The sequence below is a fragment of the Cibotium barometz genome, chromosome 60 (genome assembly GCF_041138505.1).
Source record: "Cibotium barometz isolate CiBa-2024 chromosome 60, ASM4113850v1, whole genome shotgun sequence".
NCBI classification, from domain to species: domain Eukaryota; kingdom Viridiplantae; phylum Streptophyta; class Polypodiopsida; order Cyatheales; family Cibotiaceae; genus Cibotium; species Cibotium barometz.
In genome coordinates, this window is record NC_141105.1 from 28447961 (window position 1) to 28461836 (window position 13876).

Below are 13876 nucleotides of genomic sequence, written 5' to 3' on the forward strand. Positions count from 1 at the left end.
GAAAGAAATATGGTGATTGGGAGCCTTTGAGGTTCCCAAGGAGATGCACGAGGTGCTAGCATGGGTCTTTGAGAGATTGCCTTGGGGTAGTAATGTGATTTAAGGCACAAATAGAGGGGGAGCACTTGGATGTTGAGGGTCTAGGAATTTTTGCCATTGATTGGCATCCGGGTGGGGACTCGAAGACAATTAAGTGTATGCTTGGTTGCACTCAAGGTGTAAATACTGCTCATCCATACCCTTAGTGCATGTGTGGAGTGAAACAAAAAGGCAAGAAGAAATGCAAGGGGAGGGACATTGGTGAAGAGGAATGTGATGAAATGGGTAGTTACAAGGGTGAATGGGGATGGTGGTGTACTTTCATCACCTATGATGGCACCTCTAATGAGGGATTTACGAGATAATAGTTGGAACCCCATTCTTCCTTTTCCTCTTAAGAGTGTTCAATTTTGTACTTTGCATGCTTTCATGCGTATCTTTGACCACCTCTTAAAGTGTCACATAGACTATGCTTTCACTATGCCTGGTAAAGCTTGACAAGATGAGGCGATTACAAAACTAGAAAACATTCTCAATGAGATTAGTTATCATGGTGGTAATGTGGCGATTCAAGTGAACCAAAAGACCTTAGGAGGTTCTCATATGGTTGCGCAGAAGGTTTTAATGAGTGGCGTGAAGGCTAGAAGGTTTCTCCAGCGGTCTGCAAATGCAGGCAAGAAGGTTCTAGCAAATGCACAAAGGGAAGGTGTGGAAATCATAGCTCCAAAGAGATGGGAGATGTAGAAAGACCTTTGTGCTTGCACTTCCTTGGACTTCTTGGATGCAAATATTGTTATCTTACGTGAGCAAGTGTGGACAGATTTCAACAAGGTTGTGCGGTTGATGAATCTAAGCAGCACAATTGAGGAACAATGTAAACAATTTCAAGTGGAGTTGCCAGGCTTCATTAAAGCGGTGGGTCAATACATGGGGTGAATTGAATATCGTGAATTACATGGTATTCCATAGATTTCTAAGCTTTGCACTAAAGATATCTTCTATTAATGAAATTTACAGAAATGTGGTTTTGTTAAGGAATGGAGAATAGTCATTACCGTGCAAGAGGAGTGTACTTCAAGAACACACGACATGGAGGCCGTAAAACTCGCACAAACTATGTCAAGGAAATGTTTGATTGGTTCTTTCAATACATCTTTGGCAAAAATATTTCAAAGCAGGGGCCAATGGTCAAAATTGGACTAGCTTGCCAAGCGGACAAGGAAGGGGAAGAAAGCACCACGGTGGAGGGCGGGGACAGGACCTGCACGCCATGCTGTATGGAGGATATCACGAAGGAGAGTCAGAAAAGTTTGGCCCCCTATTGACGTCTAGGGTTTTGGTTATATGGTATAGGGTTTTGGTCTAAGGACTAGGACTTAGGTTATAGGGCTGGCTCTTCTAATGCTTATAAATAGCCTCCTTGTTGGACCCCCCTCTCATTTTCCATTCCATTGCTTCTCTGAGCGCTCCTTGTTATGGGCAACCATGAACGTTGAGAAGCTTGCACAATATTTTCTTGACCTACAGCTACCCATTCTAACTAAAGAGGAGGCCGTCTCCCTATCCCAGGAAGCACAGTTGGAGAGAGGGAGATTGCGTTCACATGTCCAAGATTTACAAAACCTTGGTGGCCGCATTGGCCACCCTCGAGGAAGTCTTTTTGGACGACCATTGATTCACTGGGATCGGTAGCAATGACTACCCTGTCTTGCTCACCCTTCTCTGTGACAAACCCCCCAAGGCATAGCTGGGGGAGCTCAACCTCACCTTCCTCTTCTCCTTCAGAAAAGTGGAAGACAAAACATGCCAACCATGAGAGGAAGCACTGGCCAATATCCCCTTTGCCAAGCTTGCGGACTTGTTTTTTTTCAAGCTCTATGAAGTGATCTGAGAGTGTTTCCATACGTTCGACTCTTTAAAGCCATTTTTTGAAGGGTTTTTCGTTGTGGGCTATGTGCTCGAGTAGTTTACATGGCAAATATATCTCAATGCAGTTGGATGGTGGAGGTCCAGTCAACCACGCGAGTGCACATAGCGTGCAGGTGCGTGGCCTTAGGGAAGTCACTCTCAGGTAGGAAGTCCATGAATTGCTCTAGGGGCGTCATGATGAGGAGGGTTGTTTAGGTGCTTTGGTGCTCTAGAGAGTGCGAAGAAAAAAATGACATAAAAGGAGCCTTGGGTATTTATAGAAGGTTTGTGTCCTTTTACACTGAACCAAAAAGAAACCCTAAAAGGGGCCTTGGGTATTTATAGAAGGTTTGTATGAAACTAAACCAACCATATCATAAAACCACAATTTCAATAAACCAAAATGCCTATTTATTAAACCAAAGTACCATAGAAAATAAATATATTCATAAAACTCTGTAACGAAGTGAGATTACAGAACAACTCCAAAATGGAGTGAGATTACAAAATGGACACTTCTAGCTTAGGCCCTTGAGCCAAAGTGACATCATCCTGCCCCTAATCTAAGGACATCTTGGTGCTTGCTTCTAGCTACCTTCCAACCTATCCAAACATGCCTTATTGTAAGGGAACTACGATAGTTATGAGCAAATACATTTGTTTAAAGAGAAAACAACCCTTACCTTCCTGCCTTGCAATTTGAAGCAAGCATTGTATATTCCCTCCACAAGGTCCCACCCTTGGCCAAGTAAATTGACCATCTCTTCAACACCCACAACCTTGCACATGTATATGGTGGGCATTTGTGTGCACTCAAAGGTTTGAAACATGTGGGCAAACACATGCATAGGGCATTCCCAAGTAAGACCCACTGATCTTGAGGCCTTGGTGTACTTCAAAGAGGCTTATATATCACTAGCCATCTTTGCCTTAAGAGAAATCGTAGTCCAAACATCAGGCATTGGCCATTCAATGCTAGAGAGAGGAGGGGAGGGGATTTTTTCAAGCTTACCAAACCCATTGCCTATGTGGGTACTACATAGTGTGTGTGGAAGAAAACTTTTCGACAAGAAAGGTTAGAAGGGGCAATGTTGGAGAGTATTCCATCCCCTATATGAGCATGACTGGCATAGAATGTCCCTTTTAGGCTTCATAATGGCTACTCCTCAATGAAGTTGGAAGGAAACATATCTGGAAACAAACAAACCCATCAAATGAGGTTGAAAAACAAGAGCCTACGTAAACCAACCTACTAGAGAGAAATCCATTAAGATACAAGGAAAAAGAGTAGTGTGCCATTAGGGCTGCAATGAAATATCCGTTGATGGTACACATGTTGTACAAGGGCCACCAACCCATCGTGCCTTGATTCCTTGAAACCTAGTAGACGCCCCTTCCAATAGTGCTCAACCACACATCTCGACGTCAAACTCGATGGGGTCCAGTGGCACTGGGTTGCAAATAGACCTAATCTCCCTTCTGAAATTGCATCCCAAGCCAAGCATCGTGCTCATCCCTCACATTGTGCAAGAGCATAGACTCTATTATGTCTGGTGGCCTTCTCCTTGACGAAGATGCACTACCCTCCATGGTTGCTTATGCTGCAATATAATTAGAGAGAGAGAGAGAGAGAGAGAGAGAGAGAGAGAGAGAGAGAGAGAGAGAGAGAGAGACGTGAATAAGATGCAGGCCTAAGCACTATAGAGAGAGAAAGAGGGAGAGAGGGAGAGGGAGAGGGAGAAGGAGAGAGGGAGAGGGAGACAGAGAGAGATTATTGTAGGTGTGAATAAGTTGCAGGACTACGCACAGTAGAGAGCAGTAGAGAGAGAGAGGAGAGAGAGAGAGAGAGAGAGAGAGAGAGAGAGAGAGAGAGAGAGAGAGAGCTATGGAGATTTGAGTTGCTAGTTTTGGGGGAAATGGAGTTAGGGTGACGTTAGAGCGAATAATGGAGAGAGAGAGAGAGAGAGAGAGAGAGAGAGAGAAGAAGAAGAAGAAGAAGAAGAAGAAGAAGAAGAAGAAGAAGAAAGAAAGAAAGAAAGAAAGTTGTATTAATATCTTCAAAAGGCCAAAATGACCTATGAGACCAAAAGGTTACATCATATCCATGAGGTACATCATCTTGGGTACAAAATAGTAATAAAGAAAGATAATAAAAATCTAGAACTTTAAAATCTGATCTAGGTACATGAGTAGAGAGCTCTCATATCACCCTAATACATCCCTCATGGGCTGCTGTGACATGGTGCTTAAGTGGTAAAACTGAGCTAGCGCACGAGAAGGTCCTGCACGATGATGGGAGATGATGGCCCGGATCTTCCTGTGGTGGCGTGGCCGTGGTGGGCGAGGGCCATGGGGTCTGGGGCATCCAGCTCTGCATAACTTAGTGGCTCTATCGAGTGTCACACCTCTCGAGACTGAGCTCCTACACTAGCCTGTGGTCTGGGTATGATGGGTGGATCGGTCCTCGGAGTGCTGGTATGGAAGAAGTCGGTGAGAGCTCTTTGTGCTGGTCCTCAAACAAGTACAGCTGATCTGGATCTCACTAAGGACTCCCTGTGTCTACGGAGCTCTAGAAGAAAAAGTCCCAGGCATCTCTGATCTGGGAAGTCCATGATCCTAGAAAGTCGTCTGAACCTAGCTCGGAAGAGGTAGTGGAACCTCCCCCAAATCTCATAGTATACAAGGCATCGGCATATGTAATGGTCCTCTGTCTTGGGCTCTGTGTGACAGAGTTGGCATATGCTGTCCTTTGGTGCAGCTGTCCTAGGCCCATATCTGGCAGTCTCCACTCTTAGCTAGTGGGACGAGGTGTAGATCTCTGGCCGATCGCACATCTCACCCCAAAGGATAGGTGTATGTACATGTAGTGTGTGGACGGATGATGAACCAATCCTCTGTCAAGCATAGGAGGTGATCTCTGTAGAAGGCCATCTTCGTCCCCACTGGATGACTAGGTGAACTCCATGTCCTCTCAGTATCCAGTCTGACAATGTCCTTCCTGATAACCCTGTTCCACTCTGTGTTGTGGCTGAGAGCAAATGATGGGGCCTCTATGCTGTATTGGAAGGGGGGAGTGCCTCCATCTGCATATTGTGCATGCCAAACCAAGTGCCTACCTGTCCATACCAGCACTTTGTATCTCCCTCAAGTGGTGTCAACTATCTCGAGGACTCCAGGGCTAGCTGGGAGTATCTATCAAGTGGAAGCTCCCATAGCCTATGCCAGTATGTCATTGTCTGGAATAGAGCCTCTGTCACTATTGGTGCAGCCCCCATCTCTGCCCACACAATCTCATGTGGCACTGATGGTTTACTCCTAATCATGTGTGAGATCATCGCCACTAGGGGCCTCTCCATCGGCTTCCACCCATCATATACCTCCTCTGTATCTGTCTCGGTTGGCTCTCTCCTCGGTCTCCTCCTGTGTATAAGCTAGGACCCCAGATGGGGGCACCATACAGTAGTGCTGCAGGTGTAACTAGAGTATCAAATAGCCAAAGCTTTGTCCTCGGCTCCTGAAACTGTATCTGTGAGCATTGCCTCTCTAGCGAGCCAAGGGCTACATATCCCCTCATCAATCTAGAGAGAGAGAGAGAAAGAAAGAAAGATTTTATTAACGTCTCCCAAAAGACCGAACTCGGCCTATGAGACAAATCGGAGTACCTGTATGGGGTATCCTCTGTCATCCCAACAAAATGAAAAAGTACTGAATAAAAAAAGCTGAATCTGGGTGTGCAGGGGATGGAGCTCTACTACTAGGAGAATGCAAAGCTATATGCATGGAGTATACAATCATGATATGCAACCTAGCTAGCTCCATCCTACGAGAGTGAATGTCAGCTAACTCGTGCCCTGTCTCGATGTATGAAAGACCATAACCTTGGTTTTCCCAAGGTTCAAAGTAAGACCCCTCTGTGTGCAGAAATCATCGAGTGCATGTAGATGCTGCTGTAGACCACTTGGGGACTCAGACACTAATACAATATCATCAGCATAGAGCATAATATGTACTGAGGTACCTGCTAAATCAACTCCATCTCCGCCTCCCCGTGTAATGAAGTCAGCCACCTCATCAATGTATAACCCAAATAGCGTGGAGGAAAGTGGGCATCCTTGCTTCACACCAATGGTGCTAGCAATAGTCTCGGACATACCTCCTGGACATCTGACTCGCCCAAAAACCTGCTCATATAATGCATAGATGCCCCATGTCATATCTGCTGCTGGTATGCCAAGAGACTGTAGGCGCTGAAAGAGCCTCTCTCGTGGTACTGTGTCAAATGCCTTGCGGAAATCCACAAAGCAGCAATAGAGCTTTCTCTTCCTCACTCTGGCCTGATCAATCATACATCTCAAAGTGAATACATGGTCAGTGGTAGAGAAAGCTCTCCTGAAGCCTGCCTGCCCTGATGAGCGTAAACCTGCTCGCTCAGCATATAAGCTAAGCTCTTGCTCCAGCACTGCACCATAGAGTTTGGCCAGCACATGGCCAACCATAACCGTCCTGTAGTTGCTCGGATCGAGCATATCCCTGTTTTGTGAATCGGCACAATGGTGTGCATCGTCCACTCCGCAGGCAAACCCTCTGCTAGTGCCCTGTTAAACAGGTGTGCAAGAAAAGGAGCTAAAGAATCTACTGCATATATGAGATGCTCACCCTGCAGGCCCATATGGTCGGCGGCCCGTCCATGCTGTAGGCGGCGAATAGCTTCCTGTACCATCGAGTGGGTAAAGAAGCTAGCTGTGGTAGGTCGAGGCTCCTGTGGGCTGAGGTCTAGGTGGCTGCTGTGGGGCATGGTATAGACCCTCTGCATATGTGTGCCATGTCTGTGGGTCTGCAAAATAGGTGTCGGGGTCCGGGGCTCTCTGAAGTGCCGCCATGAGACAGGGCTATCTCTACTCATGAAGAAATGAAAGATCTCTAGCTCCTGTATCTCTGCGAAGGCCCGCCTTTTGCGGCGAGTAAGTCTCCTCATCTCTCTCCTCGACTCCTGCTCTGTGATGGCTCCCAAGGCTCTCTGTATGCGGAGTCGTGAGTATAGGGCTCTGCACTCATCATCATACCATCTGTTATGGGGCATAGTCCCAGGTCTCGCAGGCTCTCCTGAGTGTACACGATGTGGGAAGCTCTGTAATGCAGCCGTGTGTAGGAGTGATGCTAGCTGGGCTGTAATGGTATCCATAGATGCCAGGGGATCCATGAGTAGGAGCCCATCCTCTACTCTGCCAGTGTATATGTCTGCCATGTCATGTGTGAAGTAGATGGTAGTGTGTGGCGTCGGTATGTGGGGGGCTGGTGATACTGGTGATCCGGCTAGTGAAAATGCCAAGTATGTATGGTGTGCCCCAATAGGACGAGGTGGAATGGAGAATGAGGTGACAAGCTGTGATGCCTCCAAAGACCCCATAATGTAGTCTACCACCGTGCCTCCGGTCCGTGTATGACCCCCACGTGGGAAGCATGTCAGCCCTCCTGATCTCGGCCACTGTAGCATCCCGTTATAAATAACGAGACGATGCCTGGCTCCCAACTCTAGTAAGTGGTCCCCATAATGTCCTCTATCTGGTCCAGTGTCCTCTGATGCCCGACTAGCCCCTATCTCCTCTGGATCCACAGGGTGGAGGATCTCCATGTCATCATAGTCATACACCTCACACTGTCTGCTCTGTGTGTGGGCATTGAAGTCGCCCGTAAGAAATACTTCCCCTAGTGTAGAATAATGCATAATCTCCTCTGACAGACAAGTGTATGGCGAGGCTCCTGTCTCCTCCTCCTGTGGCATGTCCTTTGTAATGACATAGGAGGATCCTGATGGAGAAAAGTAACATAGAGCTATGTATATAACCCTGTCCTGTGAGAGCTGTAAGCTGATCCACATGTATCTGGCCTCTGGATCCTGTGCTACCACTCTCAGTCTCCCCTGTAGCTCCCGTCTGAATAGGACTGCTACTCCCCCCGACCCTCTCGAGGTACCCTGGCGTGTGGTCCTCCTGTATGCTGACTCCCACTGGAATCCCTCTACTCGAGGTAGCCCTCTCTCTGGGCTCTGATGTGTCTTTGTCAGAAGTATGATGTCTCTCCCCACCATAACATGCTCCAGTCGTCCAGGCTGCACCCATAGTGAACCATTACAGTTCCATACTGCTATGTGTATCTCTATCAGTGGCCTGGTCTGTGTCCCATAGGCCCCAAACCGCTAATCCATGGGCCGGCCATCAATGATGACCCGACCATCTCGATAGAAGGCCTTCTTGCCTTCTCTCCTCGCGTGTAAGACTCGTGGCATGCAAGTTCTCCTATGCTCAAGCTGCATCCTCGTGAGATCATCATCTAAGAAAATGGGAGCTCCCTCTAAACCCCGTAATATGACCCTCTTCCTCATGAAGGTGACCCTCTCCGTCTCTCCTGCAAACTGTAGGATGAGGGCTCGCTTGCGTGTTGAGTCTTTCCCGGCTCTCCATGCTTTGGTGAAGGGGAGAGGGTGCTCTTCCTTGTAGCCGAGCTTCATGCATAGAAGCTGTCCATCTTTCTCGGGAGTGGAGTCGGGTGTCTCGGCTATACCTGTGACTCGAATGTCTCGGGTGTCTCGGCTATACCTGTGACTCGAATGTTGAGGCGGCGGGCATGCCTCATCTTCTCCTCCTCAATGGTGGTGTGAATGATTTGGTGTTCTTCCCTTTGAGTCTCCTCCCTCACTTCTTTACGGATGTTTTTCTTCACCACCTCGACCCATCCTGACTGCTTGGCTTCGAGCTTTCCCTCCATGTCCTTTGTGATCTCCTTGGAGATCTCTTCTTTGATGGCCGTGAGAGTGTTGTCATTGATCTCCCCTTCTTCCTTCTCAGCATTCTTGATGGCTACCATTTCCACTTTCAATGCACTCACCTCCTCCTTGAGTGCCGTGTTCTCTTGTTCGAGGTTCGTGACCCGTGCTTCAAGAGCTATGATGTGCCTGTGTAGTTTGTTTTCCACCTCATTGAGGTTGGAATCGGATGTCTTCTTGTTCTCCTTGATTAGTGCCTTCATTGCCATCTCGAGGGCCTTGAGTTTCTCTTGGAGACTCGGGGCCATTCCTCCAGATCACTCTGCAGTCCTTCCCACAGGCAGGGAGGAGAGAGAGAGAGAGAGAGAGTTATGTAGCTGCCTTGGGGGCCTGAGCAAGGGTGGGTGGGGAAAGGGAGAGCAAGGGTGGGTGCGGAAAGGGACACACCAGAGGCGAACTGGCAGACCAGATGCGAAATGGAGGCGAACTGGGGGAACTGGCGGTGGGCAGAGGCAAACTGGGCACACCAGAGGCGAAATGGAGGCGAACTGGTGAACTAGGCAGACCAGATGCGAAATGGAGGCGAACTGGGGGAACTAGCGGGCAGAGGCAAACTGGGCACACCAGAGGCGAAATGGAGGCGAACTGGCGAACTGGGCAGACCAGATGCGAAATGGAGGCGAACTGGGGGAACTGGCGAGCAGAGGCAAACTGGGCATACCAGAGGCGAAATGGAGGCGAACTGGCACGGGCAGAGGCGAACTGGGCAGACCAGATGCAAAATGGAGGCGAACTGAGAGAGAGAGAGAGAGAGAGAGAGAGAGAGAGAGAGAGAGAGAGAGAGAGAGAGAGAGAGAGAGCTATGGAGATTTGAGTTGCTGCTTTTGGGGAGAATGGAGTGTAGGGTGATGTCGGAGAGGGGAGAATGGGGTGTACAGAGAGAAGATGGAGGTGAAAAAAAGCTATTTTTTGATACAATATGGTTTGGTTTTGGTTTTTAGGGGAGGGGAAAGCACTTTTTTGAAAACCTATTTTTAGGGTTTTTTGACCCACGAGATTGATGGGGACTGAAAATGATAGAGCCCCCCTACTTTTAGTTACCTACCCACCCCCTCCAAATTTATAAAGGCCAACCCTACTTTTTGAACCCCACATTTGTATTAACGAGGAAGATAAGCATAGTTGCCCCCTACTTTTGGAGGAGACCAAATGTGCACACTGCTCTCTTTCCATTGATCCATTGCTAATGAGGGTCATTAGAAAAGGGCCCAAAAGATGTCCAAAGGCTTTCTAATGTATGAAGCTTGACATGACATGACATGTGTGGCTTATGAAGCTTGACATGACATAACATGTATGGCTTATGAAAGGCTTGACATGACAGGACATGTGTGGCTTATAAAGCTTGACATGACAGACATGTGTGGTTTATGAAGCTTGACATGACAGAACATGTGTGGTTTATGAGGCTTAATATGACAATACATGTATGGCACATATAGCCCGACATGGTGTGTTTTTCTTACAGTACATGTATGGCAGATGCAACCTGACATGGTGTGATTTTTCTCATTGACTAACTAGCAACCCTGGTGCTCACTTCGTACTTATGTTTTGGGAAGGATTCAGCATCCCTGAACATTTAGAAAAGTGGCTTATGGATTTATGAATATTTGGGACACAGTTGGCTCTTGTGCCTGTGTCTAGTTTATTGACTCACGATATGGAAACAATTTCTTTGATACGGTTGGCTCTTGTGCCCGTATCTGCCTTTGGATCGTGGATCTGGAATTATGTAATACTACTAATGGGCAGTGGATCTGCTATATTTGAAGGATATTTCAGTGGTATTAGGCTTATATAATTGCGGACAACTGTCTTATAAGACATAGGGGATGTCACCAATTTGGTCCTCTCTCCAGTCTTGAACATTGTTTGACACTCTGTCAGGAACCAAGGTGTGAACGGGGATTTTCCACAGAGGAAAGCTGAAGCATTCACTGGCATATTTTGGCTTGAAGTATCAGCTACAGAACATGAGCAACATGGGATATTAATTGTTTGCTGATGTGACTTATAACGTTTATAAGTCAGTGTGTTCACACATCACTTAAGTGTGGCTAGGCTTGCTATTATTTTGGGCATGTGTATGTGGATAGAAGGAGGCGCCTATGGTAAACTTGACCAACAAGTTTGGGAAAAGCATAAAAATCGGTATTTTAGGCATATGTTAACCACTGCGGTTAACATCATTTTTTAAGCGTGGTCATGCTTCTTGAAACTTATCCTTTTGTAACCACACAAAACGCTTATTGATAAAAGAGATCTGGGATGACTGAGCTTACTGCTTGTGTAATGTCGGTCATAAGAATGAGATGTACATAGAGCTAGAAAGCTAGTTTTGGGCCCTCAATTGTAAATGGGCGGCTGACCATTGTAAAAAGTGAGGTCATGTATATAAGACATTTTATGGAATATGAAAAGAGACAATTCCATTTGTCTCAATTGAGTCTTGCTCTCTCACTCTCTTGAGCTTGTGGTTGCTTGCTTGTGTTGTATATGCTTGCTTGCTTGATTGTTGTGTATGTATGTTAGGGATGGTGTTAATCTAGCTTCTCTTCTCCACTTCCTTCTCTTGTCTCTCTACCAAGATCCCTCTTGCATACGTGTTGGCATTGAGTGAAGATAGAGCTTTCCATAACTCCCTCCTTCTTTGCTCTTCACCTGGCTTGTGAATCTCCACTTGGGTGACACAAGTGGTGGTGGAGTGAGCCCCTAGTAGCCTCACGTAGAGGGGTTAACCCTCATTAGGGTTGGGTGAGTGCTATTCTCCGAATCGACCCTTGCATGCTTCGTTTCTCTTCTTTTCTCCTTCTCTTGTATGCAAGGTAGTATGTTTAGGTTAACATCTTTGGCACCACTCTTGGTGGAGTGAATGTGTTATATTTTTGAACTGCAAAATGAGGGTGAGTGGCATGCCATTGGCCAACCAAGTCTTTTCAAAATTTGCCACATGTGTATCTAGATCCTCTTTCTTCTTCCCATATGGAACTTCGAATATTTAAGATACACACATTGGGCCATGACAGAAAGTGGGGCAAGGTTACGCGCCAGCAAGACCAAGTGGATTTAAAAAGATTCTCGGAGTTACTAGAGCTAGCGCTAGTAGCAGGATGGTCGAAGGTGATTCTGCACCTACTCTGGTAAGCAACAATATGGTAATTAGTAGATTTTGAGCCACACAGGAGGTTACCAACTGGTGGGACATTGAAGTCTTCCCTATGTCGACTATCCTACGAGTGGACACTCACACTGTCTTCTCCGAGCCTGATGTTGGCATCATCATCTTCCTCCACAGCTGAGACATCATCATCATCCCAACATCCTCCCTTTTAAAATCCAGTGTAGCGCGTTGATGACGCTCTAGATGAGCATCATAACGTTGTTTCCGGTCCAACATCAGCGCGGATGATCTGAAAATTTGCAAGTGGCTAATAACAATCATTACCACGCTCGTTGGCGGGAAAAAGAAGGTTTTACACATCAAATTGAGCATGAGTGGGAAACGTGATCGGATAACCCCTAAGGAGTGCTAAAATAGGCTTGAATTGGAAAAATCGTAAACGCTCGAGAATACCCAGACACAAAGACCCATGAAATGTGTTTACTCCGACACAATCAACTAGATGCCATAGGTAGGTAAGCAAAATAGCGGTGTGCGGAGGGAACCTCTTCACAAAGAGAAAACATGTCAACATGCAAAACAGAGCAACGAACACCATCTTGGTCTAAATGAGAGCAAAGGCGAATGTAAGGAGGACTTAACAGACAACGAATGATCTGACACTTAACAAGAAAGGGTAGAGAATCCACACATGCCAACTCCATGCAGCACATACATAATGATTTAGAGGATGAAACTAGAGCATAGGTAGGGAACGCATCAAGATCGCCAAAGAAGATTTAATAGTAAATATTATTACAGAATTAAACAATGAACAGTTTGCTTACACATTTTGTAGACAAATATGACATTGCACAGACAATATAAAAAATAAAAAAGTAGACTCAAAGCTCTCCTTCTTGATTATTTTCCATACTTTCAAACAAGCTTAACATGAGCACTTGTTAATAGATATATAGTTATCGGCTTTGAGAATTAGAACAACACTTGTGACTATTGGAATCATATTCCTAAGCTACCCCTAAGCTAAGGTATAAAGTTATTATGGTGGGTTATTTCCTAAGCTAAGAGAGTCATGGGAGAAGGGAAACGGAGACAAAGCGGCATGAGAGACGGAAGAAGGAATACACACAAATGACATAGCTAATGTAATTAGAGATGGTAGAATACACGCAAATGACATAGATAATGTAATTGGGGATGGCAGAGATAGAGGGGATAGACATGCTGAAAATAGGGTGTCATAGTGGGCATAAAGGCTCAAATGGGTTAGGATAGTGGTCACAATGTTTTGGGATTTTATGTAAGGGGGGAAATCCTGGAGGAGCAATTAAAGATACAAATAGTAAAGAAACATAAAAATGATTTACAACAAGAGCATCTATCCATGTGTGAAAAGTGGAAGACATGCAAGACAAAGGTAGATGCTCTTGTTGTGATGATAAGAAGTTGGTGGAGAGGAGGATAAATTAAAGATACAAATAGTCTACCAGCACTATATAGTAGGTTGTGTTGGTGAGAAGTGAGGATAGCACATTAGGAAAGAAAATCTTGTCTGTGGTAAGCTTAAACACTATTCTAATAATTGGGGTTTAGATCATTAAGCATTAATTAGTAATATAATATATCTTATTTTTACTCTTATTATTTTCTCAGGTCATTAAAAGTCCAATTAAAGAATCTTGCACTCCAAGAACCAAGGTGGTAAATAGGATGCATGAAAGCTAGCTCGCTAGGGAGGGATACATGTCATAGTCACATTGTATGATGCATGCATGTCAGATACGGCAAATTATTTTATAATAAAGTGAAAAACAACATAGTTACATGCTTATATTCTTACATGATTGGTAGTAGGCATCTAGGTGAAGGACCTAGTCTAGAAGTCTTATCAATATTGAGCAATAGCTAAGAGTACACCAACACCACTACAAGAGGCTTGTGTTGTCCAAAGTGCAGCTGTGCAAGAAGTCCAATGCATG

At 45.8% G+C, this 13876-nt stretch overlaps 1 protein-coding gene across 1 annotated transcript; it reads right to left on the bottom strand.

Annotated features, from left to right (window-relative positions):
- Positions 1–8143: 8143 nt before the first annotated feature.
- Positions 8144–9085, bottom strand: LOC147605207 (uncharacterized). The gene is made up of 2 exons (XM_086794079.1): positions 8544–9085; positions 8144–8508 (listed from the first exon to the last, which is right to left on the bottom strand). The coding sequence occupies exons 1-2, from the start codon at positions 9016–9018 to the stop codon at positions 8144–8146; spliced, it is 840 nt and encodes a 279-aa protein (XP_086650205.1). The 5' UTR covers positions 9019–9085.
- Positions 9086–13876: the final 4791 nt, after the last annotated feature.